We start from the raw sequence: 25,961 nt of genomic DNA, 5'->3' as shown, positions 1-25,961 counted from the left end.
ACCTGAGCCAAGATCAAAAGTCGGATGCTTAATTGACTGAGCCACCCAGGTACCCCATAAAACCTTTCTTTTAAGAAAATGAGTAGCAAATTTTTCATGTGTATCATGTTTTAAAATGACCATAATTATTCATGAAGATGTGTCTGACTCTTTTGTCTAAGATTTGTGCTAAGATAATATGACTAAATCTGTAAGTAGTGAAGATGCAAATTCTGGGAATGCAGCATGATTTTGTAAATGGCCTTTTTTCTAGTTTGTCTTTAGAAATGCCTTTTGAAAGTGTTTTAGAAGCCCTCCTTTCTTTCCTAGGTTCCTGAACACTGAAATAGTAAAATCATCAGAGTAATGCTAGCTAATGCTTTTTGTGTACTTACTGTTCTTTGCCAGGCACTGTGCCAAGTGCTGTGTTTGTATTAACTACAGATACTCCAGACACAACTACAGATAGTAACTACAGATACAAATACTGTATTTGTATTAACTAAGTTGTATAACTTAACTGCAGAGTTTTTATCTCCATTTTACAAAATAACCTGTATGAAATAAGGTTCACAGAAGTTAAGTTATTTGGCTGAGGCCATAAGTTATTAAGTGGCAGTTGCCCAGATCTGTACCCAGACAGTCTGACTCCAAAGCCTTACTCTTAAGCACTTTGATTCCTGGCAGGATTACTGACTTCAGAGTGGTTTATTCCTAAACACATAATCAGTTTTGTTAGTGGACAGCACTGTTTAGAAAAGAGCATTAACGATAATATTTCCTGAGCTCTAACTAAGTTTATGCTGCTTTGATTTCGTCTCACAGGTGTGCATTGCCAAGTGCAATAGCACCCCCTCCCTAGATGCAGTGCTCTGCCAGGACCTCGTTGTAGTGGAGGGCCCTGCTGTAGAAGTTGGAGATTCTTTGGAAGTGGCCTATACCAGCTGGCTCTTGCAGAATCATGTGCTGGGCCAGGTAAGGAAATGTAGCCTGCAAGTGCTTTTGTAACTGAAATAGCATGAGGGCTCTTCATATGTAAAGCATTACTGCTGTGAATTGCTGCTCTTGGCAAATAGAAATCTTTCAGGGACTCTGCTCTGACTGCTTTTGGTGTATAGTCATGAAATGCTAATATGTTCAATGTGTTCGGTGCCACCTGGTCTCATCTATTTAGAATGGAAACCAGTTTCCTCCTAAGTATCATTTTTGGTAATGGTTTGTGTGTATGTCTTTGTCCTTCTATACTGGTTTCAAACTTGAATTTATTCTGATGGGATTAGGTCTTAAAACTTGTATTAGCAATAATCACACCTCAGATAAACCTCATTGGCCATGATACTGCCAACTGCACAAAGCTTAAAACTTCTTTTTAGACTTTCCTAACAATTGTTTCTTTGTTTTTTGTGTGTAATAGATACTGGAAATAGAATGGACTTTTGTGTTTTAATATCATTAAGCTCTCAAAAGCAGTATGATGTGATAGAAAGAACTTTAGACTAAGTCAAAAAAAATGAACATTCAAGTCCCAATTTAGCCATGATGTGGTCCCTTCTTTTTGGGTCTTTTAAGAACTCCCTACCCCTGCCCCTGCCCAGTGTATTTGACATTCCTTATTCCAGGAATACTGTGCTGATCTATATTGACTATCACATTATTTTATTTATTTATTTATTTATTTATTTATTTATTTATTTATTTGGAAATTGGCTGACCTCATTTACTTTGATCAAATTGCAGGTTTTGGATTCTACTGCTAACAAAGATAAGCTGCTTCGCCTGAAATTAGGATCAGGAAAAGTCATCAAGGTACAGTGTTAACTGTGTTCTTTGTATGACTGTATTAGTTTCAGTGGGCTTAATTTAGATTAAATTTGTGAAATTTCTAGCCTGGGTGCATTGAGTCCAGAAAGGTGTGGTTAAAAAGTAGGAAAAATAAGTTCCATGTTATCTGGAAAACTACATGGGAAAATTTAACCTATGAGAATATATTGAAGATGGGGACATTTTTTTTTAACAATTTTTTTTTTTTTAATGTTTATTTTGAGAGAGAGAGACAGAGTACGAGCTGGCGAGGGGCAGAGAGAGGGAGACACAGAATCCAAAGCAGGCTCCAGGCTCCGTGCTGTCACCACAGAGCCTATCGCGGGGCTCGAACTCATGAACTGTGAGATCATGACCTGAACGGAAGTCGGATGCTTAACCAACTGAGCCACTCAGGCGAAGATGGGGACATTTCTTTAATTCCTGTTTCTTTTTCATTGTGTTACTGTGAGGAAATTATTAAGTCCTTCTTGTAGCCTCACAGGGAGAGAAGTGAAACTGTTTCTTCTAGAATTGTATCATAATGGGTGATTTTTATCTGTCTGAGATGCTTTGAATCAGCATTTTCCAATCATTGTGAGCAGCTATGATATAGCAGGCAGAACACTGGGATTGGAGTCTGAGGACTTGGGTTCATACTGTGAAGTTTTTCTTTACCAACTGTGCAAGTGTTTTATAAAATTCAGAGTAGTTTACAAATGTGGGCTATCATTGTGTCAGGAATGTTGAGGTGTTACAAAGTGCTCATTGGTAAAAGTACTCATTGCCACTCAAGTGACAAAAAGGTTTTCGGTTTTCTTCATAGCTTTGTTTATCTCTCCTTTTCTTAGAATCTTTTGGAGACTTTCTTATAGATCATAGGAGTTAAGGCCTGACCTTTAAAGCTAGATAGATCTAGTGTTACATCTTGGCTTAACAATTCACTAATAATTTGATCCAGGGTTAGTTACTTAAGCCTCCGTAAGCCTCAGTTTTCTTATCTGTAAAATGGGGATAATGCTTCTAACCTTATGAGGTTATTTTAGGGATTAAACAACACAGTCCAACTAAAGCAGTTACCAGAGTACTTGGAAAATGTGTTTAATGAATGATAGCTTTTATTTCTCTCTTTTTAAAAATTTATTTATTTTTTACTTTACATCCAAGTTAGTTAGCATATAGTGCAACAATGATTTCAGGAGTAGATTCCTTAATGCCCCTTACCCATTCAGCCCATTCCCCTCCCACAACCCCTCTAGCAACCATCAGTTTGTTCTCCATATTTATGAGTCTCTTCTGTTTTGTCCCCCTCCCTGTTTTTATATTATTTTTGCTTCCTTCATCTCTTTGTATCTTAAAGTCCTCATATGAGTGAAGTCATATATTTGTCTTTCTCTGACTGACTAATTTCGCTTAGCATAATACCCTCTAGTTCCATCCACATAGTTGCAAATTATTTCTCTTTTAATACCATTCTCTCCTCCAGTTTCTCTCATTATCTAAGATAAGCGTATTTCATCTAGCCCCAAATATGCTGGCTTTTACAAGTGAATAGAAGCAGTATTCTAGATATTCTTATAACCTGTGAGGGGCGGGGTGGCAAGGGGAATAGTTGATCTCTCTCTAGGATCTTTAGAGGTCCAAATCTGAAAGTGTGGATGAGAGGATCCTAATCCCAGCACTTCATTTTGTCTTATGAGAAGGCTTGTGTCTGATAAGCTTTTCCTCTTGTCTGATTCCTGAAGGCCTGGGAGGATGGGATGCTGGGCATGAAAAAAGGAGGGAAGCGGTTGCTTGTCATCCCTCCAGCCTGTGCTGCCGGCTCTGAAGGGGTAACCGGATGGACTCAGTCGCCAGACTCAATCCTGGTGTACGAGGTGGAGATGAGGCGGGTGAGTGAAATTGTTTTGTGTTTGATGAGTCCTTTTTGCCATTAAGTAAAATGAATAAATGTGTTTGAAAAACAAGTTCAAAGACTTTTTATTTTATTTTTTATTTTTTAAAGAAATGGTATAGTTGGAAAGAGCTACAGCTTTGGAATCTAAAGACCAAGGTTTATGTCCTTCCTGGTGCTCTGTTGAGTCTAGAAGAGGTAGTGACTGAACAAGTCAGTTCTCTACACTAACTTTTTTACTCTGTCTGTAAAATAGTGGTTCCTATCCAATGTACGTGATTTTTGCTTTAGTATTTCCATGGCTACAAATTTAATTTATTTTGTCTCTATGTTTACATAATAATGCAAAGATATCTGTACATAGGTAGAGATACTTAGCTTCCTCTCTCTGCCATGTTGTTTATAATAGTAAAAACTGGAAATAACTTAGATATCCATCATTAAGCAACTGGTAAGTTATGGTTTTTCATGGAGTGGACTTTTATGCATTTCTTACAGAATATGCAAAATCTGTTGTTAAGTGAAAAAAGCAAGTTGCAAATTAGTATGGATAGTATGATCTCGTGTATGCATGTGTATGTAAATATATAAAATATTTATGAACAAACATATATAAAAATGTATATACACAGTCATACACATGTACATATGTATGTCTGTATCTATACAGATAGATACATGTATATTGCCCATATCTTCATAGGAAATTTCTGGAATGTTAAAAAAAATGATTAAAAGTGACTTTTTCTGGGGAATGGAAATGGAGTTCAGAAACTTTTCTTTTGTACATCCTCCAAAATTTTTGTCGTGAATATGTAGAATTTCTACAATAAAATTTGTAACAAATTGTGGTTAAATAAATTAATGCTCCCTCCAAAAAAAAAAAAAAAAAGACCTTGTTTGCTTTTACATTGTGTTTGTTAGGTGTGCTAGTGTTTGTGACTATAAAATATAATATAGAAAATAAAAATTATGATTATCTTCACTGTGGCTGTTCTTTCTGCTGCAACCAATGATATGCTTTTCTTCTCAACGACTTTCCTAATTGAACCCTTTATCTCTGCTGAGTCATTCCAGCCTTCTTTTACTGATGTGCTTTGAGCTGCCTTTTCCACAGCTTTTATATTCTGAGTTTTCCTTTGACTTTGAGGAAGTCATGATTGGTCTTGGATAACAAACCAGGGCACCTGTGTGGCTCAGTTTGGTTAAGCGTCTGACTTCGGCCCAGGTCATGATCTCACAGTTCGTGATTTCAAGCCCTGCGTCGGACTCTGTGCTAACAGCTCGGAGCCTGGTGTCTGCTTTGGATTCTGTGTCTCCCTCTCTCTCTGTCCCTTCCCCGCTCACACTCTGTGTCTCTCTCAGTCTCTGTCTCAAAAATAAATAAACATTTAAAAAAAAAAGATAGCGAACCAATTTGAATCCATTAAGACTGGCATTTTGTAACCATAAGAAAAAAAAACTCTATATTACTAATAATCAATGAATTACAAATTGACATGCTTATTAAATTGACCAGGCTGATACAGAATGATAATAACCAGTGTGATGAGCATCAAGAGAACATTACACACTACTTGTGGAGTAGAGAGAGAGGAGTTCACCCTTTGTGGTGTGAAATGTAGTGGTGTATACCAAAAGCCTTAAAAATGAACATACCTTTTCTCCAACTGTTTAACTTCTGGGAATTTATACTTTGGGAAAGGTTATGTGCAAAGATATAGATAAAAAGTCATTCATAGAAGTATTGTTTATGATGTGACAGGGAAATTAGAAATGAACTGGATGTCTAACAACTAGGAATTGGTGAAATAAATTTTGTAGCAACATATTTAAGACTTCGGTTTCCATAGTCTTTTAGAGACTTTTTCCTGTAGATGATAGCAGGTATGGGTATGACCCTTGAAGTTAGACATACTCTTCAGTAGTTAAAAATGATGTTGTAGATTGGTAATTTAGTAACATGGAAATGTATTACTGAGTGAGCAAAGCAGGTTTCAAAACAATATGGTCCCTTTTTTGTAAAAAATATACAAACACATAGATGTGAAACACTGCACAGACTCTAGCAGTGTTATTGTGTCGTGGTTGGATTACGGATGATGATGATGATTGGCTTATCTACATTTTCTGATTTGCTACAAGGGAACAGGTAATGACTTGTGTAGTGAAGAATAAGTAAAAGAAAGGAGGGCAGAGGAGGCAGGATCTCTTTTTTTGTAGCCTGTTCCACCTGTGGTTGATCTCTTTCTTCCCAGGTCAAGTTTGCCAGAGATTCTGGCTCTGATGGGCACAGCGTTAGCTCCCGCGATTCCGCCGCCCCTTCTCCCATACCAGGTGCGGACAGCCTCTCTGCTGACCCTGTTGTATCACCACCTACATCGGTGCCTTTCAAATCAGGGTAAGATCCTGAGGTTGTATCATGCTTTTTTATTGTCCATAGAAGCGATCCGTAGAGGGGTTAAGAAATAAGGTGTAGTTGCAAACTAAAATAATTTTATTTATTTTTTATTTATTTATTTTTTTATACTTTAAAAAAAAAATTTTTTTTTAACATTTTGTTTATTTTTGAGACAGAGAGAGACAGAGCATGAACGGGGGAGGGGCAGAGAGAGAGGGAGACACAGAATCGGAAGCAGGCTCCAGGCTCTGAGCCATCAGCCCAGAGCCCGACGCGGGGCTCGAACCCATGGAACGCGAGATCGTGACCTGAGCCAAAGTCGGCCGCTTAACCGACTGAGCCACCCAGGCGCCCCTAAAATAATTTTAAATAATTGGGAGAAAATGAGATGAGGGAAGTGGGGAAAATATTTGCTTGAAGATTTTTCTGACAAAGAATTGATTAATACTCACAGTCTTTTAAACCACTAACTCATGTATATGAATACCTGCCAGACCCTGGAAGAAAATTGGGTAAAAGGCATAAACATAAAGCACATACTCAAGGGGAAAAAAATGGAAATAATCAAAAAAATTTGAATGGAAAATTAGTCATTTTCAACAACTTTCAGAGATTGTGCAAACCGAAGAATGATTAAAATTCTCTTTCACAGCAAGTGAATTGACAAATGTTTTCGAAAACAGTTTGCTTATCCAGCATGATTGAGACTTAAGATTATGGATTTGGGATTTTTTTTTTTTATCTTAGCATATGTGTTACTTTCAGGGAGCCGGCTCTTCGTATCAAATCTAACTCCCTCAATGAACAGCTGACAGTAAATACAGTGAGTATGCAAGTCTGTCTCCCTCACCCCAAGTCTGCTGAAAAGGTTTCATGTGCCTAGGGTAGGATAGACCAAAAAAAAAAAAAAAAGTTCACTATTTTATTAATTTCCCCTTCCTTGGAAATTAGTATAAATTAGCTTGGGCTTCTACAAGGACAGACCTGTGTTCAGATCTTTATTCTGGTAAACTTGTGGCCTTGAGAAAATTATCTAACTTCTGGTCCTCAGCTTCTTCATTATTAAAGTGGATATAATTCTCATAGTTCCTTTAAAGTGTTCTTGTGATCTGTTTGTAAAGCACTAAGCTCAGAGCCTACATAAAGTATGCCTTCACTTTATACTTAAGAGATTTTTATGAAGTTTAAATAAAATAATGTCTGTGGAGGTGTTAGCATTGTGTATGGCATACTGTAAGCATTCACTTAACATTAGCTCTTGTTATTATCATGATTACTGCTAACACTGTGTGGCTTCACGCTTTCATTGTCTTAGACGAATCCTGCACTAATTCACCAACTAGTTGACTTTGAGGCAGTCACTGGGCCTCTGTGTTTCTCTGACTGCAAGATGAGAAGACTAGCATACGGTTGTAGTAGAATTTGGATTTGAAAGCCTTTGGGAGCATGAACACTGTTCTTGACTGCTGCCCTGCCTGGTCGGTGAAGGCATCTGAGTTTGCCGCATGAGGATGAGATGAAAGCCCTGGGGCCTTCGCCTCCATGCTGGGAAACAAGATAATTGCGTGGAGTGAAACTGATGATTAATTTCTCTCTAGCCCTGGTTTACTTGTTTATAATCAGCCCAAAGCAGGAATTATTAAACAAATAATTGATTTGGTATGTATAACGAGTGATCTCCAGAACCCCAAAACTTGAAGCCAGAGAATTAAGAAAATTGAAAAACAATGATAACCTCGGATCTTCAAACGGTCACGAAAATTATTTAGTGTGGGTTCTCTGGTACTTTCTAGGCAGAGCTATTGTTGTCACCGTTTCTAAGCTTCAGTAACTTCCAGTAGACACTTGGTCTTCAAACTTTTTAAAAATTTTCTTTTGTCTTTTACAGTTGTTTTTTTTTGTTTGTTTTTTCTTTTTACATTTATTTATTTTTGAGAGAGAGACAGGCCACAAGTGGGGAGGGGCAGAGAATGAAGGAGACAGAATCCGAAGCAGGCTCCAGGCTCTGAGCTGTCAGCACAGAGCCCGACGCGGGGCTCGAACTCACAAACTGTGAGATCATGACCTGAGCCGAAGTCAGACACTCAACTGACTGAGCCACCCAAGCGCCCCAATAGTTTTTTGTTTTTTTTTTTAATTGAGGCAAAACTCACCATCTTCTTCTTTCTTTTTACATTTAAGTTTTTATTTTTTGTTTTGAATAGGTGATTACATTCATATGTTTTGATAATGATCAAAACAATATAAGAAGATATACGTTGCAAAGTTTCACTCCTGCCCCTAGCTCCATCTACCCCATCCCATCTCCCTCTCCTTTTAGGTAAATGCTTTTATTAGTTTCATATATATTCTTTTAATGTTTTTAATGCAGATGCAAACAAATAGGAATGTATATTCTATTTTTCCATCCTTTCACAAAAAATGGCATAGTATATGTGTTGTCCTCCATGCTTTTTACATTATGGTATATTTAACAGTATCTTTCCGTGTTAGTATACTGAAAGCTTCCTCGTTCTTTTTTTATCTCTAGATCGGGGTATGCCACTGTGTGGTTATGGTATATCTAGTCCTCTTTTGATGGACCCAGCTTTCTTTGATTATGTCCCTCTGATCAGTTAAAAAAATGAGAACATGCGCCTAATATATATCTGTTTACAAATTGTGTAAAGTACTGTCCATCCCTGTAATAAATAAGTTTAATATCTTATGTTTATAACCGCTTAAAATAATCCAAAAATAGAGGTTATGGTCATTTCTTTTTATGCCCAGTAGATCATCATATATACCCTCAGGGTATGTACTCTCCACTCTGAAGGCTGCACTTGAACAGATATAGAGGCTTCTAGCACAGGGACTAGTGTGTAGTCAATGCCAAGTCAGAGTTATATGAACCTGAATTTGGAACAAAGAGCTCCTGTTTCCTTCTTTCCCCAAATCTTTTCTGAACATCTATTTGCTGAATTTCTCCCAGGGTTTTCAGAGGGTACTGTCATCTACAATGCCTCTTTCCCTTGATCTGTATGTAGTTTTTCACCTGTAAAATGAGAAGAATTACGCCTGGTGGGAGACTTGATTGAAATGAGGTAATACATGTGGAACCCCTGTGTTCATTCCAACTTACAGGGCATTATTTTTTACTGCTGTTATTAATTGTGACCCGTGTGTGCTTTCTTTGGCAAGAAATATTTAATTCTTATTTTGTAGAAGAAATAGTTTCAAATCAACATGGCAGGGGGGCTTACTGAAGGATTTGATTTAAGAGCCAAAGACATAAGACTAAAGTAGTGAGCCTTGATTATAGTGACTTTTGTGACTCTCTTCTCTTTTTAGAATCCTGATACAGTCAAAGCCAAGTTGATCTCTCGGATGGCTAAAATGGGCCAGCCCATGCTGCCCATCCTTCCACCACAGCTGGATTCCAATGATTCAGAAATTGAGGTATGACCCCCTGGCTCTGTTAGAATGAATAGTGCTAATATTTCTACCTTGTGTTCTTTTGGTTAAAATTATTACTTTTTCTGCCTGTAACCCAGAATCATGTGGAGAGCTTATATTCAAAACGATGCATGTTAGTATTGGTACATGTGTTTCCACTGTGATTAGTACTTCCCCTCAGAAATGGAAGCAATCTCCTACATCTGCCACAAGAACAGGCAAGTTTTAAGTAGTCAGTTTAGCCTTCTTCTAGAATCTCTATTGTCAGTAAAAACCACGCTTGAGGCAGCATGGTGCCCAAACCATGAAAGATGCTCAATTCCTATTGGTTGATTGAATGTCTAGATTCTCTTCGGACATGTTGGTGTTCCCACTGACATTACCTTTTGCTGAGGATCACACTGTTTTGTCTTTTGGCTTTGTATATGGTGTGGTTGTTTTGAAGTTAAAAAGATTTTTTAAAATTTTTTTATTTATTGCTTTTGAGAAAGTGAGCAGGGAAGGAGCAGAGGCGGGGCGGGGGTGGGGGGGTTGGAGGATCCGAAGTGGGCTCTGTGCTGACAGCAGAGATCATGACCTGGGCCAAGACCGGACGCTTAACCAATTGAGCCACCCAGGCACCCCTGAATTTCAAGAATTTTATTGCAATGAATTGTATCAGTTTTTTCCCTATGTCTTTTGCTTTTGACATTATGCTTTGACATTATGTTTTGACATTATGTTTAGAAAGCTTTCTCATTTTCAGATATTATAAACATCACATGTGTTTTCTAAAAGTATTATTTCATATTTTGATCTAAAATTTTTATCCACCTGGAATTTGGTGTATGATATGAAAGTAGCTTAGTTCTAACTTAGCTCTTTTCCTGTTGGTCAGGTCCTTATTGAATAAAATCATCCTCTCTCAGTTGAACTGAAACACATAACAGATTGATTTTTAGGATTCTTTGACTTTCATATAAAACAAAGCAAAGGTGATGCTCTTGAAAAAATTTTCCAAAATAGGCTTTATTTTTCTTCATTTTGTTTTATTTCTTCCTGGCAAAGCTCTAAGTAGTTTTGAAGTTCAAATTTTTTTAAGAGTTTTTTTTTTTTTTAAGTTTCTTTCTTTATTTTTGAGAAAGAAGGCACACAGGAGGGGCAGAGAGAGTATCTCAAGCAGGCTCCATGCTGTCAGCACAAAGCCCCACATGGGGCCCAAACTCATGAACTATGAGATCATGACCTGAGCCGAAATTAAGGGTTTGTTGCTTAACCAACTGAGCCACCCTGGTGCCCCAGGCTCTCAGTAGATTTAATGTTTTAAAGGAGGATAGGATTTCTGGGGCCTCTTGTTATAGGTACTCACTGTAAATAATATAATTAACATAAATAAATAAAGCATTGTTTTCTTCAAAGGCAACTCAGTGTTCTGTTAGCTCTATTTTTTAAATTCCTTTCATTCTGTTGTTAGACATTTAGGTGGATTAGAGCTGCAGTGATGTAAACTGTCATACTTTTCCAGAAATGCATAATACATTTTTGAGAATATGAGGGGATAAGGGGAAGTTCTAAAGTAAAAGAATGTCAAAGAGATTTCAGCCTTCGAACTGTAAGATAGCAGATCATAGTCACCATATTTTGTGCCCCAAGTTTGTCTTTTCCTTGTACGAATTGGGCAAATGTTCAGAAGATAATTTTGTGTGGAATTATAGTAGAGACCAACATTGCTTTGATTTTTATGAAAAGAAAGAATGGGGGAAAACACTCTAAAAAGAGACTCAGTGAACCCAATCTGTCTGATTTTAAGTGAGTACCTTGAGGTCTGTGGGGATTATTTGGCAGAAGAGGAGAGGCTATACTGTTCCCTGGGTTTCCTTGCAAGAGAACCCTGTTCTCTAGGAACACACTAGGTCAATTTTAAGGTAACTGCTCGCCTGGAAAATGGTACATTCTGGAGAGCGGTCACTACAGCTGCTTTAGTCCCTAAAATATCAACAACTTAGAATGTTTGAAGAAATTAACTCTATTTAATTACTTGGTATGATTTATAGGGGGAAGGGATCTCCCACAGCCCACACCCTAAACTCTTGCCTTTCCTTCCTCTTCTTTGCCTAAAAACACTGGGGGTAAGCAGGTTTAGGGTAGACGATCAGCCTCAGTCTTCATTTAAGGACCCAATACATAGTAACCAAAATGTTTGTTCCTGTTTCAGGAAGTGAACACTGTGCGAGGAGCTGGACAGCCGGTGGCAACTCCATCCATGCAGCCCTCTCTCCAGCCAGCACATCCTGTGCTACCACAGATGACCTCACAAGGTAAGGAACCTCTCTGGCTCTGTGGCCTTGAATTAAGTCAGCACCAGAGTTATCATCCCTGTTCCTTACATTGTTAGGCTGCATTGTTTTAGTATTGAGAACCGGCTTAGAGTGTAAAACTTGTCAGTTTGTCCCTGGGTGGGGCGTTTTCAGCCCTGGAGATGGATTTGGTCTGCCTGCTGTGTCTCCCGCTGTGGGATATTGCCAGTTTCGGAAGTGTGCACTCAGCTAAGGAGACACCCCCCTGCGTGTAATTCTGTACTTCCCGTCAGCTGATGGGACCATAGGTCTGAGTCACATGTGCCCGAGACCCCCAGGTTCCTTGTGCCAGCCCGTTGCTGAGATTCCAGTAGAGTTGGTTTCAGGAGAGTAGATGAGGACAGTGGTCAAGTCCGGAGCGTGTTGTAGTATGTAAAGTTCTAGGCCAGACTTCTGCCAAGGAGGGCAGGATGGATAATGGTGAAAACTTTCTGCTTTATCTTAGCACCTCAGCCATCTGTTTCTGGACTCCAGGCACCCTCTGCTGCCTTAATGCAAGTTGCATCTCTCGATTCCCACTCAGCTGTGTCTGGAAATGCCCAGTCCTTTCAGGTAACAAGGTTTTTAAACCACATCAGTTATAAGCTGTAACTTACTAGGTTCTTGTCAGTGTCTTTTCACCTTCCTGCACAGATTGTACCGTAGCGATTCCCCACATCAGAATTTATCACTCTCCCCCTTCCTGAACCGCCACTATCTTATCTCTAAACCAGACAAAGGATCACCTACCTTACAGCTTGTTGTAAAGCAGAAATGTGAGAACAGGCAAAGCACCCGGTACAAGGCCTGGCACATGGTAAAGGCCCAGTCAGTGTTTGTTTTCTTTCCTTTGCACATGTCTCCTTGAAGGGCGTATTCAAGTCCTCTGTGTTCTTTTCTATCTAGCAGCTGATAGGCTAACATTTTGCATTGTACTTAGCAGAACTGTTGTAGGTTGAGGGTGGAGTCTCTATGGAGACTCTTTCTCTAGTTATCTTCCAAAAGAGATCTCCTAAAGTAAGTTTTATTCTGTTTCACAGAAGGCAGTGACAGCAGTCTGTCTCCTCTGCTGACATTTGCCAGGACAGTGGATTCTTTTTACTGCCTTGACATATTTGGTGGATAAAACATACCCCCAGTAATAAGAGGGCCTCACTTCCTTGGTGATCCATAGTGGAAGGGTAGGAGTGATGGCTGGTGAGCTAGGCCCCATTGGTGGGACAGGGTATGTCAAGAGTGAAATAAAGGCCCAACTTGCCCTCTCCCCACTGCCAAGTGGACAATTACTATCCTATAGCCTGAGTTTTTTGTTTGTTTTTGTTAATAATGGCTAGGTAGGTAGTTTATCTATCCCTGGAAATGAGCTGGATTTCCTTAACTCAAAGAAGAATAACCATCATCATTTAAATGAAAGCTACTGTTTATTGAGCATTTCCTATCTGCCAGGCACTTAACTTACCAGCTGTTAGGAACTTTACATATATATCACTTCGTCTAGTCTACACAACCACCCTGAGTGGAGTTATTATTTTCATTTTATAGTTGAAGGGACCACAGTTCAGGAGAAAATGAAAGCTCTTGGTCACAAGAGCATCTGAATCTAGCAGGGAAGAGTCATCCTTTGGAGACTGGTGGATTTACTTTGAAATCTCAATGAATACCTGTCCTGTGACCCCAGTGGAGCCTCAGCCATGTTTCTTTAGTTTAAAAATTTCTTAGACCATCAGTAGGCCCAGTGGCTGGGAGATGAATCCCTACTTAATTAAATCATACTGCCAGAGGACTTGGGAGTGACCTGAGACACACTTCCCTCACTTTCTGGACAGGACTTTAGTGATCACGCACCACTGGATGACACAGATCACTCTCCTGCTGCAGTGCCTACCCAGTACCGAACTTGATCTACTCTGTCTCCACCCTTAACAAGGTTGTGTCTCCTTTCAGCTTAATCTCTTTATGCCATCAAAGACAGATTAAGCAGAAAAGAAAGACGTGAATGTTTTATAAACTGGCCATAACTTGGCATTTTCTCAGCCCTATGCAGGTATGCAAGCCTACGCTTATCCCCACGCGTCAGCCGTCACCTCCCAGCTGCAGCCTGCGCGGCCCCTGTACCCCACACCGCTCTCTCAGTCTCCCCATTTTCAAGGTAGGGAGCGGACCCCATGGTTTCTCATCTTCTGCTCCCCTTCCCCCTGCCGCCAGCCCGTTTTCATATTCACTCCAATAGATTTCTTCCATTTTTTTTTTTTTTTTAAATAGCTTTCTTGAGAGGGGTGCCTGGGAGGCTCAGTGGGTTAAGCGTCCTGACTTTGGCTCAGGTCATGATCTCACCGCTTGTGGGTTCAGGCCCCGCGTCGGGCTCTGTGCTGACAGCTCAGAGCCTGGAGCCTGCTTCAGATTCTGTGTCTCCCTTTCTCTCCACCCTTCCCCTGCTCTCTCTCTCTCTCTCTGTCACATAAATCAAGGATTTTTTTCAGTAAAATCACAGAGTTGTGCAACCTTCTCGGCAGTCCAATTTTAGAACGTTTCCATCATCCGCAAAAAACCTGTCATGCCCACTTTCTGTTTTGTTTTTGCATTTTCTCCTGCTAGCCCTTTTACATTGCTCTGTCAGAGTGGTTCTGTAGAGTTTATAGAAAACTGTAAGAGAATAACATGTTGGGGAAAATTGTGAGAAAGCATGGTGACTGGGGGTATTCAGTATCTCAAATGGAAGCTACTTTGTTACCATTTTTAAATTATGAAAATAATAAGCTCTGATAAAAAAGTCAACACAAGAGTATAAAGTAAAAACTTCCTGATCTCCATCATTAATATCCCTGACCATGGGAAACTGTTGTTAACAGTTACTTGGGTAACTTACAGGTATCTTTCATGCATGTACAAGTGTCTATAAAAAACTCATTGGTATAAAAAATAAAATGTAAATTTTGTATTAAAAAACGAAAGAAAATGAAATGTACATTTTATGTTTAAAAACCAACACAAACTAAAACGTAAATAGCTGGAATGCTATCCTACCTTCTTATTCCGCAGCTTGTCTTAGGACAGCGGTAAGAAGAAGACAGCATATCCTGCAACATAATTTATGGTCCCGGAGTGGTAAGGGTTTCATGGATGCTACTGTGTCTGGAGCCCTGCCCCTTCTCCATCTGGGAAACCATCTAATCTCTTCTCTGTGAAATGTTCCCTGCTTGTTAACATCCCTACCTTCTCTCCTCCCACACACAGAACTGCGTATATGTGTCACCAAAGAGTTAATCTTTGCTTTTCTCTGTGCTCCTTTTGTACCTTGTACATGGTCCATCTCTTGCACTTAAAACACTCTGTTGTAATAATCTGTTTTCATGCGAGTCTCCCCACCAGACTGTGAGCTCGCCAAGGGCAGAACCAGGTTTCATTCGTTGCTGAATCCCCGGTACCTGGTACGATGCCTGGCATGCACTTGGATGAGTGGAGAAGTAATCTGAGCTGTCAGTGCTATGGCAGACCAGAGTGGGCATCCTTGTGCCCTTGGACCAGACTGTCTCCCTCAATGCATTTTGCAGGAGCATAGCTTACTATTAGCTTTGGAGCCCTTTTCCTCTGTGTTCTCTATATCTTCTCCTGACAGTGTGAATCGCCTACAGCATTTCCCAGTATTTTTGAGATGTTAATTTCTTTCTTTCCTCTGCTGCAAGAGCTGTTGGTTTTTCCTCATACAGTCTCCTCTGCTCCAGTTTCATTAGGTTCTTTTTGGCTTATGTCTGTTTAGGATCCAGTGACATGGCTTCGTTTCTCATGACTGAAGCCCGGCAACATAACACTGAAATTCGAATGGCAGTCAGCAAAGTGGCTGATAAAATGGATCATCTCATGACCAAGGTGACTGAGTCAGGGTTGTGGCTGTGTTGAAAGTAGGGGAATGAACAGGGGGTGCAAATAGGGAGCAACCAAGACTACAGGTAAACTCTTCCTTGGTTTCCTGTATTCCTAGTAGTTAGTAGTTATTTTCCTAGAAGGTTAGTTTTTATTTTGGAATCCAGGTGGCAGAAGAAAACTAGCTTATGTTCAAGATTGTCTCAGAAACTCTTCAAAAAAGTGGTCAGATCTTGGGTAAGTTTTATTTCTTCATTTAAAAATTTCTCACAAAGTCCTTCCTTCCCCCTTTTGTAGGTTGAAGAGTTACAGAAGCACAGTGCTGGCAATTCCCTGCTGCTTCCCAGCATGTCGGTTACAATGGAAACCAGCATGATTATGGGCAACATCCAACGAATTATTCAGGTGAGAGGGATCAAGAAGAGAACACAGCCTGCGGGTCTTGCCCCCTTCTCTTTCAGGATGCACTATGCTTTAAAACCTCTGCAGCACAGATAGAGAGCTTGTGATAAATGCTGCACTGAGTTGGGAAATTCTGGAAAATCCATTATGTCCTAATTTGAGTCCAAGTGCCTCATCAATATAAAGTCCAAGAAAACTTTTTTTTAGACTGTAGTTTGGTGTTTTGCTTCATTTTATGTCCATGTATATGTTTAATCTATTGGGCATAGTGATTTGTATTCATCAGGTATGGTTCGATGTTTTAAATATTATATCTGTGTGGACATAAGTTCTAGTTTTTTAATCTCAAATTTTATAACAGTGTTACCTGTCAGTTCAAGCTGATTCCCTTATATTTCTGGCACTTTTCTCTTAAAAACTCAAGTTATACATTATATATTTTGAATTTAGGAAAATGAAAGATTGAAACAAGAGATCCTCGAAAAGAGTAGTCGCATAGAAGAACAGAATGACAAGATTAGTGAACTAATTGAACGAAATCAGAGGTAATGACAGGTACGGGGCACTGGCTAGGATGGACAGAGGGTTTCATTTGTAAATGCCCAAGTTAGATAAGCATGTTTGTTTAGTGTAGTTTATGTGTACTTCTGCTATTTGTTTCCTGCCTGTCATGTGAATTACTGTTTGTTTTCTGAGAGGCATTTTGGTAGAAGGAGCACAGTAGGCTGTCATATAAGGCAAACCTGTGTTTGAATCCAAGCTCTGCTCCTCTTTTGTTATGTGGCTTTGTGTATTTATTTATTCCTCTTGGCCATAGTTTTCTCATCTGTAAAAATGGTGTTAATATGTAGAAAACCCTTAGGAATACTGTCAACTCTTCTCTCTTTTGTGTGGGCTGACTCTATTTCATCAATGAGAACTTCACTGATTTCCATATAAAGCCCAAACATTGTGTAATTTTTCTAGATCCTTCTGAAGATATTAGGGGGCTGGTCAGGGGAACATGTCACAGCATATAGCATTTCACTTAAAGAATCATTCTTCCATATTTCTCTTTTCTAGGGTCTCTTGATTCCCACTTGTGGGGGGATTTGGGGGGGATAAGGGCTTTCTTTTCTTCCTCCCTCTTTTCTCTTTCATTCCCCCTCACCATACATGCTTCCAATTCCTCTTCTCTTCATTATGCAAGGCAATACCTCCAGCCCTGGTTCTTACCTCCAAACTTGATTACTGCAGACCTAAGGAAAACAAAAGTGCTTTCAGATTGTTTTTTGAAGTGTAGAGCAATGTTGTGAGCACTGATTGTGCCCGATATACATTCGGTGCTCGATAAATGTCTTTTCCCCTATTTCATAGGTATGTTGAGCAGAGTAACCTGATGATGGAGAAGAGGAACAACTCGCTTCAGACAGCCACAGAAAACACACAGGCAAGAGCATTGCATGCTGAACAAGAGAAGGTAAAGTAACAAGGGAGAGGAAAGCCCATCAGGATGTGTGGAGCTCAGGAGTGGTCTTGTGTACGGACTTAACTATCTACTTTTCAACAAAAGTTTTTGCCATCATTGGGAAAAGAACTAGAAAGCATCCAACAGATTTTAGTATATCCACCATCCAGACTTCCGTTTTATAATATGCTTTGCAATGGGTTGACTCAAAAACTATCCTTGATCTTAGTAATTTGATTAAGGTGAGGATTACATCATTTATTAGAAAACGAAATTTATTCTGTTGACACAACAGAAAATTCTTATGCCACGTAACAAACACTATGGTGAAATTTAAGGTTGGTTACTTTGTTCCTTCACCTGCGTCTGCTGGAGCATTTTGAAGTACTGCTGTTTGGCTTTAGTCAGTTCAGAAGTAGGAATTTTGACTGTTCCTGGAGTAGCTATAAGCAAGACTCTAGTGGGCCTTGGGCTGGGCTGGGCTGGTTCGGAAGCTCACTCCTCCTGTCTCTGCTCTGGCAGTACTGTTTATCCGGCATGGATTCCTCCTTGTTTGGGCTACCATTCCTCAGTTGGGAGCCCTTGACCCCGTTGTCTGTTACCTCAGGTTTAAGAAATGGTTTACATTTTCTATTTGAATGTTTCTTGGAAACTTGAAAAGTTGAGTTGAATGCATTTGATAACCTTGTGGAGTTTACCCACTTCCTCATTGGCTGATCATGATGAGGATTCCTTACTTACGTCTCATGTAATTTTTCATTCGTTGTATTCTCTTAGCTATAGTATCCAGGGAAGAAATATCTCCGACCTCTTAGCCTCTGATGAGCAGTGCCTTGCCTAGCACAGCCCCATTCCATCCTGATCCCGGTCCTTCCTCACTGCTACTTTCCACATCCCTTGTTTGTTGTGGCTGACTTGTCTGGCCTGGGTCAAGGTCAGCAGCCTATGACATTGGCATCACCAAATAGTACTGGGGTCACTTCACCACTCCCATTTGCCATACTTTTTATTACTTCTCCTTCTTCTACTTTTATTTTTTCTCTCCTTTACTCTTTCTTTTCTCTTTCCTTTCCTTTCCTTTCCTTTCCTTTCCTTTCCTTTCCTTTTCTTTTCTTTTTCCTTTCTTTCTTTGTTTAATCCATAGGCCTGGCAGGGACACCCAGACATGTTTGGTCTAGCTGTTAGACCTGTTATTCAGGTCTAAAATGATTACTAGAACTTCTAGATCAGTTGTTCCCAAATGTTAGTCTGGTTGCCTCAGAACCCTTGAGATGCTTGATTAAAAAATACATCTTCTTAAACTTCATCTTGAGATTCTAATTCAGGATATCTAGCTGAAAGCCAAATCTGAACTTTTAAAAAGCTCCTTTTGATTCTGATGCACAGCCAGCTGAGGACCCTGCTCTTGTTAGTGGTTTCTTTTGCGGCAATTTCTGGACGTGGCAGCTGGGCACATTTGTTTTTAGTAATTTCACCATGTGATTCTCATGCTGAGTATCAGTAGGGGTGTGTGTGTGAGTTCCAATAAAATTTTATTTACAAAAACAGGCAGCAGGCCAGTTTGGCCCGTGGGTCAGGGTTTGCCAACCCCATGAGTTAGCTTATTAATCCACCCACGTGATTCGTATTGATAAACAGAAATGTCTGGCCCAGTGCCTGTAACTGGTAGATGTTCTGTCTGTAAGAGCAGAAACATTAGTAATAATAACAGTGGTAGCAGCTGCAGTATGTTAAGTACCCACCAGGTTCTAGGCACCCTGCTTCCACACATCGGAGAGCATCTCCTGGACTAAAGATCACAGGGCTTGGTGGGCAGGTACCAAGTACCACATGCCTCACTTGGCCACTTTTCTTCCAGGGAAACTTTCAAGGCTCGACTCTACCCGCTTTTCTTTTGCTCCACTTCTTTCTTACTTAGCAGTCGTCCCTGTGAAAATTCTCCTAAAGGGAGATAATTGAGGTCCTTTAATCCCTGGAGACAGTTCTCTGCCTTCAAACGCAGCTCAGAAAATTTTGGCTGAGTGCTCAGTGGATATTTGGTAAATGGAATTAATCATTATTATTTTTTTTATTTTTATTTTTTTCTGTGACAGGGTTAGTATTTCCACATAAAACCCTGGACTAATGCAAGAGCTGTCGGAGGTCACTTGGTTTACAGAGGATCAAACTGCGACCCAGAGAGAGTCAGAGACTTGCCCAGGGCCTCACTTCCAGTCAGCTATGTCCTTTTTCCTTTTGGAAAGGAAAATTGCCATTTTTCTTTGGTACCTTTTCCTGCCTCTAACTTGAATGCTCTTTTTTACTTGTTTTTCTGAATTCTTGGTTCTCCCTGCCTTTGCTTTCCTTTCCTATTACTCATCCCTTCACTGTTTCCTCTGTGCACACGTGTGTTTGGGTGAAACACATGTGTGTTTGGGTGAAAATATTGCTTTTCATGCTTCTAACAGGCCTTTCTAGGTAAGGCTCTGAGCTAAAAAGAACTTTTGAGTGACCTTTGGTGAGGGAGGGACCACCCATCCCACTGCCTCCCCTCCAGGGACGTACAGTCCTTCCAGTGGCCTTAGCTGTGAGTCCTTTGTGAATGGCCCTCGTTCTGATATCTGTGAACTCTCGAGCCACAGACAGACATGATGCTCTGTGGGTGCTGTGTGAGCTCAGGTCCCATTAGGCCACATGTGGCAGGACAGTGACTAAAACTTTTTTTCTACTTGGGGCAGATGAAAACCCCTCTTCTCTCTGGACGTTCTAGATACCATTGTCCTCTGTGTTTAACAGGTAAAAACCTAAGGCTACCACACAGCAGAAATAAGTATCTTAGAGCTCACTCCAAAGGTCTCATACTGTTAGAAGAAAAAACTATTTGGGTACTTACTGAAATAGTAAGGAAGACTTTATTCAACATTGTTGCAGAAGGAGAGAAAGATTGGGCTCCTCCAAATACAGTAAGAACAGATGGGGGATTTATAGCTAAGGAGCAGAGTGAGGGTCAGTGCCAGAAAATGACTCAGAGGAGACATCATGGGTAGGGGGATTCTTGGCTAAACCGACCTAGTAGGATTCTTGCTAATGACAGGCCAAGGACTGAGATACCAAAGGTCGAGGATGAAGAACTTGTTCAGATATCAAGGAGAGGGGTTGTCTCTGAATGGACATAGCAGGATTCTTGCTAAAACTAGGCTGGGCAGGCCACAGACAGGATGGGAGGCCAAGGTCAGGGGCTCAGAGGAGTCTGACTGAAGTTTGGTCAAGGAGAGAGTCTTTGTCAGGGGGTTCTCAATACTCATTCATAGCCTGTTTCTTTTTATTTTACATACACTTTTAATTTGCTTTATTTCCCCCCCTTTTAGGAGAGCCAGAATATCAGATTTTATTTTATTTTATTTTATTTTATTTTATTTCATTTCATTTTATTTTATTTCATTTTATTTTTTAAACTTTTAAAAATGTTTTATTTATTTTTGAGAGAGAAAGAGAGAGAGAGGGAGACAGAGCATGAGCAGGGGAGGGGCAGAGAGAGAGGGAGACACAGAATCCGAAACTGAGCTGTCACCACAGAGCCTGATGTGGGGCTCGAACCCACAAACCGTGAGATCATGACCTGAGCCAACGTCAGACGCTTAACCAACTGAGCCACCCACGTGCCCCCAGAATATCAGGTTTTAAACGTAAGCTAGAGGGGCGCCTGGGTGGCTCAGTCGGTTAAGCGGCCGACTTTGGCTCAGGTCATGATTTCGCAGTCTGTGAGTTTGAGCCCCGCGTCGGGCTCTGTGCTGCCAGCTCAGAGCCTGGAGCCTGTTTCAGATTCTGTGTCTCCCTCTCCCTGACCCTCCCCCTGTTCATGCTTTGTCTCTCCCTGTCTCAAAAATAAATAAAATGTTAAAAAAAAAAATTTTTTTTTAAACATAAGCTTAGAAAACCAGTAAAGGCTTTGGAAAGCTTAAATCTGCAGGGGTGCAGTGAATACCATAAGAAGGGACAAGTGACAGTAAGAAAGTAAACAACTATAAATGCACAAGTAGATAGTACAGGAGGAGGAACAGGAGTAGCAGCGTAATAGTATAGGAGAGATGGTCCAACCACATCAATACTTCACTGTCCAAAATCAAGACTGGTCACCAGCCAAGCAACTGTTCACTGCCTTTCCTGTCATCTCATTTCTCCTCACTTTTATGGGAGCACATCAGTTCAGGTGATGAGACTGTGGTATTTGTCACTTGTTTACCATTCTGTTCCGTTGACCGTCCTCTTAATCATCACGCGTACTGCACAGACTATCATCAGAGGGCTCTCCAGGGTAATCACTGTAGTTTCGCCGGACGTTACTCGAGCACGCACACGCAGCTTCTCTTAGGCCAATCCAGGGCACCGTTTGCAATACGTTCAGCCCTCAGAAAAACTGAAACGTTTCCTTCTTTTTTTAGCTCTGTTCTTCCAAGAACCCCCAGCACAGTTGCTCTCATGTGGCTGAGCTTTCCATCGTAATACTGCCAGTGGTCAGGACCACTAGGGAGAAGCTGCAAACTCACAAGTTGACGGTGTTGAAGGCGTTCAGTTTAAATTTTAAAAGATCCTTTTCTTATTAAAAAAAAAAAAAACCATACTTGTTTATCCTAGGAAAGTTAGAAAACGGGCAGGAATACCATTTCTCACGTATCAGATTGGTAACGTTTAATAGTAGGCTGTGGCTCTGTCCCCAACGTCTTCTCTCATAGCCCCATTCTTGATAGTTGCATGCAGGATAGATGTATCACAGTTTGCTTCATCAAGCCCATCTCCCAGCATTTTATTTTTCCATTCTTTTGCAACTGGAAACAATCGGCAGTGAAGATCTCGTAGCAAAATTTTTGTAATTTCGCTGAATGCTTCCTAAGGGCGGATTTCCGCAAGGGAATTCGTGGACCAGAGACGCATATTGAAGGCTTGATTTCGGTTTAATGCATGTTGAGGGTTAGCTCCCTTCCTGCCAGTTCAGTCAGCAGAGTGTGTGCGGTTGGGTCCTCACTTGGAGGCAAGGGACAGCTGTGTTTGAAGTGGCGTCATACTTTGTTACTATTCAGGCCAAGGTGACGGAAGAGTTAACAGCAGCCACCGCTCAAGTCTCTCGTCTGCAGCTGAAGGTGACCGCTCACCAGAAGAAGGAAGTGGAGCTGCAGATGCAGCTGACAGAAAGCTTGAGGGAGACAGACCTCCTCAAGGGCCAGCTCGTCAAACTGCAGGCAGAGCTCTCAGGTGCGTCCTTGGTGGAGGGGCTGCGACGTTTGCCGTTTAAACTTCAGGAATGAAAGTGTGGGGCACTTAGGTGGCTCATTCAGAACAGCACGTGACTCTTGATCTCAGGGTCGTGAGTTCAAGCCTCACGCTGGGGGTAGAGTTTACTTAATAAATACTAATAATAATAACAATAATTATTATTATTGTTATTATTATAAAAAGGAATTTAACCGTGTCCTTCCTCCCCATCCATTTGTCATGACGCTCATGAAGTCTGCTTGGGAGGGACTGAGGCAAAAATGAAAGTAGGCCTGTATCAACCTACACGATTGCTTGACATAAAGGACAACTAAAGAATGGACTACCCATCTGGATGGACCAGCCGCCACTCTTCTACTTTGTTTGGGCCAGTGTTGCCTTCAGTGCCTTTGAGTTAATGGGTTCCTCTAACTCGTGACTCATTGGAAGTTTAAGGAAGAAATGCTTCCTGTGGCGGTTGCCTTCTTGTTAGAGGGTGGATTCCAGCCCTTCAGTCTGGCACTCGAGGCCTCTCCAGTTTGGCCTACTTCCTCTTATGTTGCTCAGTTCATCTTGGCTCTGGACATCCTAACCAGCCTGCTGCAGCTTCAGCCCATCCTGTGGTTCTTGTCTTGTTTTTCCTCCATGCTGTTCCCTGGACTTGGTGTGTCTGCTGTCACCAATGTTTGCCTCTAATTCTCCAAAATTCATTCTTTCAGAAACTTTCCTGGTTTTTTTCCCACAACATTTGATTTCCTTTAAAATCCTTTACCTCTAAGTACGTTATTCTGACATTATCAGAGTTAGCCTTAGATCAGCACGATTTACATGTCCGTGTTCCCTCCTAGAATACAAGCCTCTGGAGGACAAGGATGGTGTCTTGCTCATCTTCGCTAAGTCCTTTTCTCCAAGTTCGTGTTAGTTCAATGCCTGGCACAAAGGTGCTGCTCAAGACACGGGGCCTTGAATAGAAGATTTGGGAAGCCCAGAGTGCTTCATGCACCTGACTCATGCACCTCGGTGTATAGGAACAAATGGGGAAGGCACAGATGGGACCGGGGGTGGGGCATAGCTGGAGCAGCAGCAGAACTGGGAAGAAGCAAAGTTTGCTTGCCTGAAAAGAGCTAAAAACACTGATGTCAGTCATTAGAGTGATACCTTGAAGATACACCCTTTCCCTTTTAGAGTGTCCCCCAGGTGCACCTGAGGGACAGTCTTAGACTTGAATGTTGTACATGTGTCTTCTTTTCTGCTTTGGTGATGCCCTACGATGGTTACTTCTAAAGTGCCATAAGGGTCTCAAAAGTTTTCCCAACAAATGTAACTTTGAGGTGTTACCTTTTTAAGAAATATTACAATAGCTTTATTTGAGCATTTATTTGATGTTTTATGTTTTATTATTTTTTTTTAAAGAGAGAGATAGTGTGAGCTGGTCGGGAGGGTGGGGGGAGAGAGAGAGAGGGAGGGAGGGAGGGGGAGAGAGAGAGAGAGAGAGAGAGAGAGAGAGAGAGAGAGAGAGAGAATCTTAAGCAGGTTCCACACTTAGCACAGAACCCAACACAAGGCTCCATCCATGACCCTAGGATCATGACCTGAGCTGAAATCAAGAGACTGAATGAGCCACCCAGCCGCCCCTGTTTGATTTTTTTTTTTAATGTTTATTTATTTTTGAAAGAGAGAGAGAGAGGCAGTCTGCAAGTGGGTGAGGGGCAGAGAGAGAGGGAGACAACAGAATCCAGACGGAAGCAGGCTCCAGGCTCTGGGCGGTCAGCACAGAGTCTGATACGGGTCTCAAACCCATCAACTGTGAGATCATGACCTGAGCCAAAATCGATCGCTTAATTGACTGAGCCACCCAGGTACCCCCCTGTTTGATGCTTTAAAAGCAAACTCTTGGTAGAATGTCCCAACTACCAAGAAGGTTGGGAGTATCTTACCGGGTGGTGAGACAGGGCCTGGACTAAAGCTAAATAAAGATCAGTTCAGTGTGTGGAGCCAATGACTGAAAGAGGATTGTGGCAGTGATACATGTCGCCAGTGGTTTCGGACTACTCAAATGTTTCCTTTCAATTTTGTGTGTGGAGAAGGTGACACACACGCAGAGAAATGAGCATGGGTCGGTGAGGGAGTTGGTTCGTGACCTGATACACCTTTTGCTGGTCAGTGAGTTGGTGCCAAAGGGAGTGAGAGGAAGGCGCTCACGTGGTTGAATTGGGAGACCTTGGGGTGCGGTTTGGAGGAGCGGCTGGGATGCCCCTGGTTGTGCGGCTAGTAGTCTCTTTGTCGTTTTATCCCAGAGCTCCAGGAAACCTCTGAGCAAGCACAGTCCAAATTCAAAAGTGAAAAGCAAAGCCGGAGACAACTGGAGCTCAAGGTGACCTCCCTGGAGGAGGAGCTGGCAGATCTTCGAGCTGAGAAGGAATCTCTGGAAAAGGTGAGTTCTACAACTAAAGTTTCTCTGTTGGACCCAGGTGGCCAGGATCAGCTTTTAATAAACATTTTTATTTTCCTTTAAATATTAACAGTAGCATGTGTTCTTTGTAACAAATACAAATAAGACAGAAGTATAAAATCAAAAGTAAAATTTATCTTGTTTTCCTCTCCAATCTCAAGCGTTAGAGATAACAACTGTAAACAACGCATGATTATCTGTGCAGGTTGTTTTCTGTGTGTCTAAAACATATGTACACCTGCACTTACACATACATATATGTACACGGATCATTTTGTTACGATAAGATAATCATGCTTAATGCTTTTTTTTTTTTTTTTTTTAACATCCTGGACATTGTACTACTAAGAATGAGAACTTTCTCATTCCTTTTAACTACAGCATAGTAGTCTAGTCTACTGTGAGGTTATACCATAATTTATTCATCTGTTGATGGATATTTATATTTCTGTTTTTTCACAATTTCAGGCATTGCTGCTGTAGACATCCTTGTATTATATAGTTATTTTTTGTGAATTTATTTGAGCATTTCCATAACCTTGATTGCTTGACTTAGAATTGCTAGATCACAGGAAATGCTACACATCTAAAGTTTTAAAATGCACATTGCCAGATTATTTTCAAAGAAGGGTATGCTGGCTTACATTTCCAGCACTGTGGAAGCCCGTTTCTCTATATTCTTTCCACCTCGGCTTATGTCAATTTTTCTAATATTCATAGTCTGATAGGTGCAGTATGCTGTCTTG

The 25,961-nt window shown here is 40.9% G+C and overlaps 1 protein-coding gene and 1 pseudogene across 3 annotated transcripts in view; one reads left to right on the top strand and one right to left on the bottom strand.

The window, feature by feature from the left end:
- Window positions 1-25,961, top strand: part of FKBP15 (FKBP prolyl isomerase family member 15) — a 55,406-nt gene that overhangs the window by 21,112 nt on the left and 8,333 nt on the right. For 2 of the 3 annotated variants that reach the window (XM_040481995.1, XM_040481994.1), the window contains exons 7-21: window positions 805-954; window positions 1,717-1,785; window positions 3,525-3,671; window positions 5,932-6,074; window positions 6,840-6,897; window positions 9,405-9,512; window positions 11,704-11,806; window positions 12,291-12,397; window positions 13,859-13,973; window positions 15,582-15,691; window positions 15,983-16,090; window positions 16,538-16,632; window positions 17,444-17,546; window positions 22,592-22,763; window positions 25,061-25,197. In XM_040481995.1, the coding sequence (XP_040337929.1) occupies window positions 805-954; window positions 1,717-1,785; window positions 3,525-3,671; window positions 5,932-6,074; window positions 6,840-6,897; window positions 9,405-9,512; window positions 11,704-11,806; window positions 12,291-12,397; window positions 13,859-13,973; window positions 15,582-15,691; window positions 15,983-16,090; window positions 16,538-16,632; window positions 17,444-17,546; window positions 22,592-22,763; window positions 25,061-25,197 (1,725 nt within the window). The remainder of the gene's footprint in view (window positions 1-804; window positions 955-1,716; window positions 1,786-3,524; window positions 3,672-5,931; window positions 6,075-6,839; window positions 6,898-9,404; window positions 9,513-11,703; window positions 11,807-12,290; window positions 12,398-13,858; window positions 13,974-15,581; window positions 15,692-15,982; window positions 16,091-16,537; window positions 16,633-17,443; window positions 17,547-22,591; window positions 22,764-25,060; window positions 25,198-25,961) is intronic. The other variant, XM_040481996.1, reaches the window with a different exon arrangement.
- On the bottom strand, window positions 1,215-1,336 carry LOC121035187 (uncharacterized; annotated as a pseudogene).

The sequence above is a fragment of the Herpailurus yagouaroundi genome, unplaced genomic scaffold (genome assembly GCF_014898765.1).
Source record: "Herpailurus yagouaroundi ecotype Mexico unplaced genomic scaffold, PumYag 160, whole genome shotgun sequence".
NCBI classification, from domain to species: domain Eukaryota; kingdom Metazoa; phylum Chordata; class Mammalia; order Carnivora; family Felidae; genus Herpailurus; species Herpailurus yagouaroundi.
The sequence above is the reverse complement of the archived record's forward strand: the minus strand, read 5'-3'. Positions and strand labels throughout refer to the sequence as shown.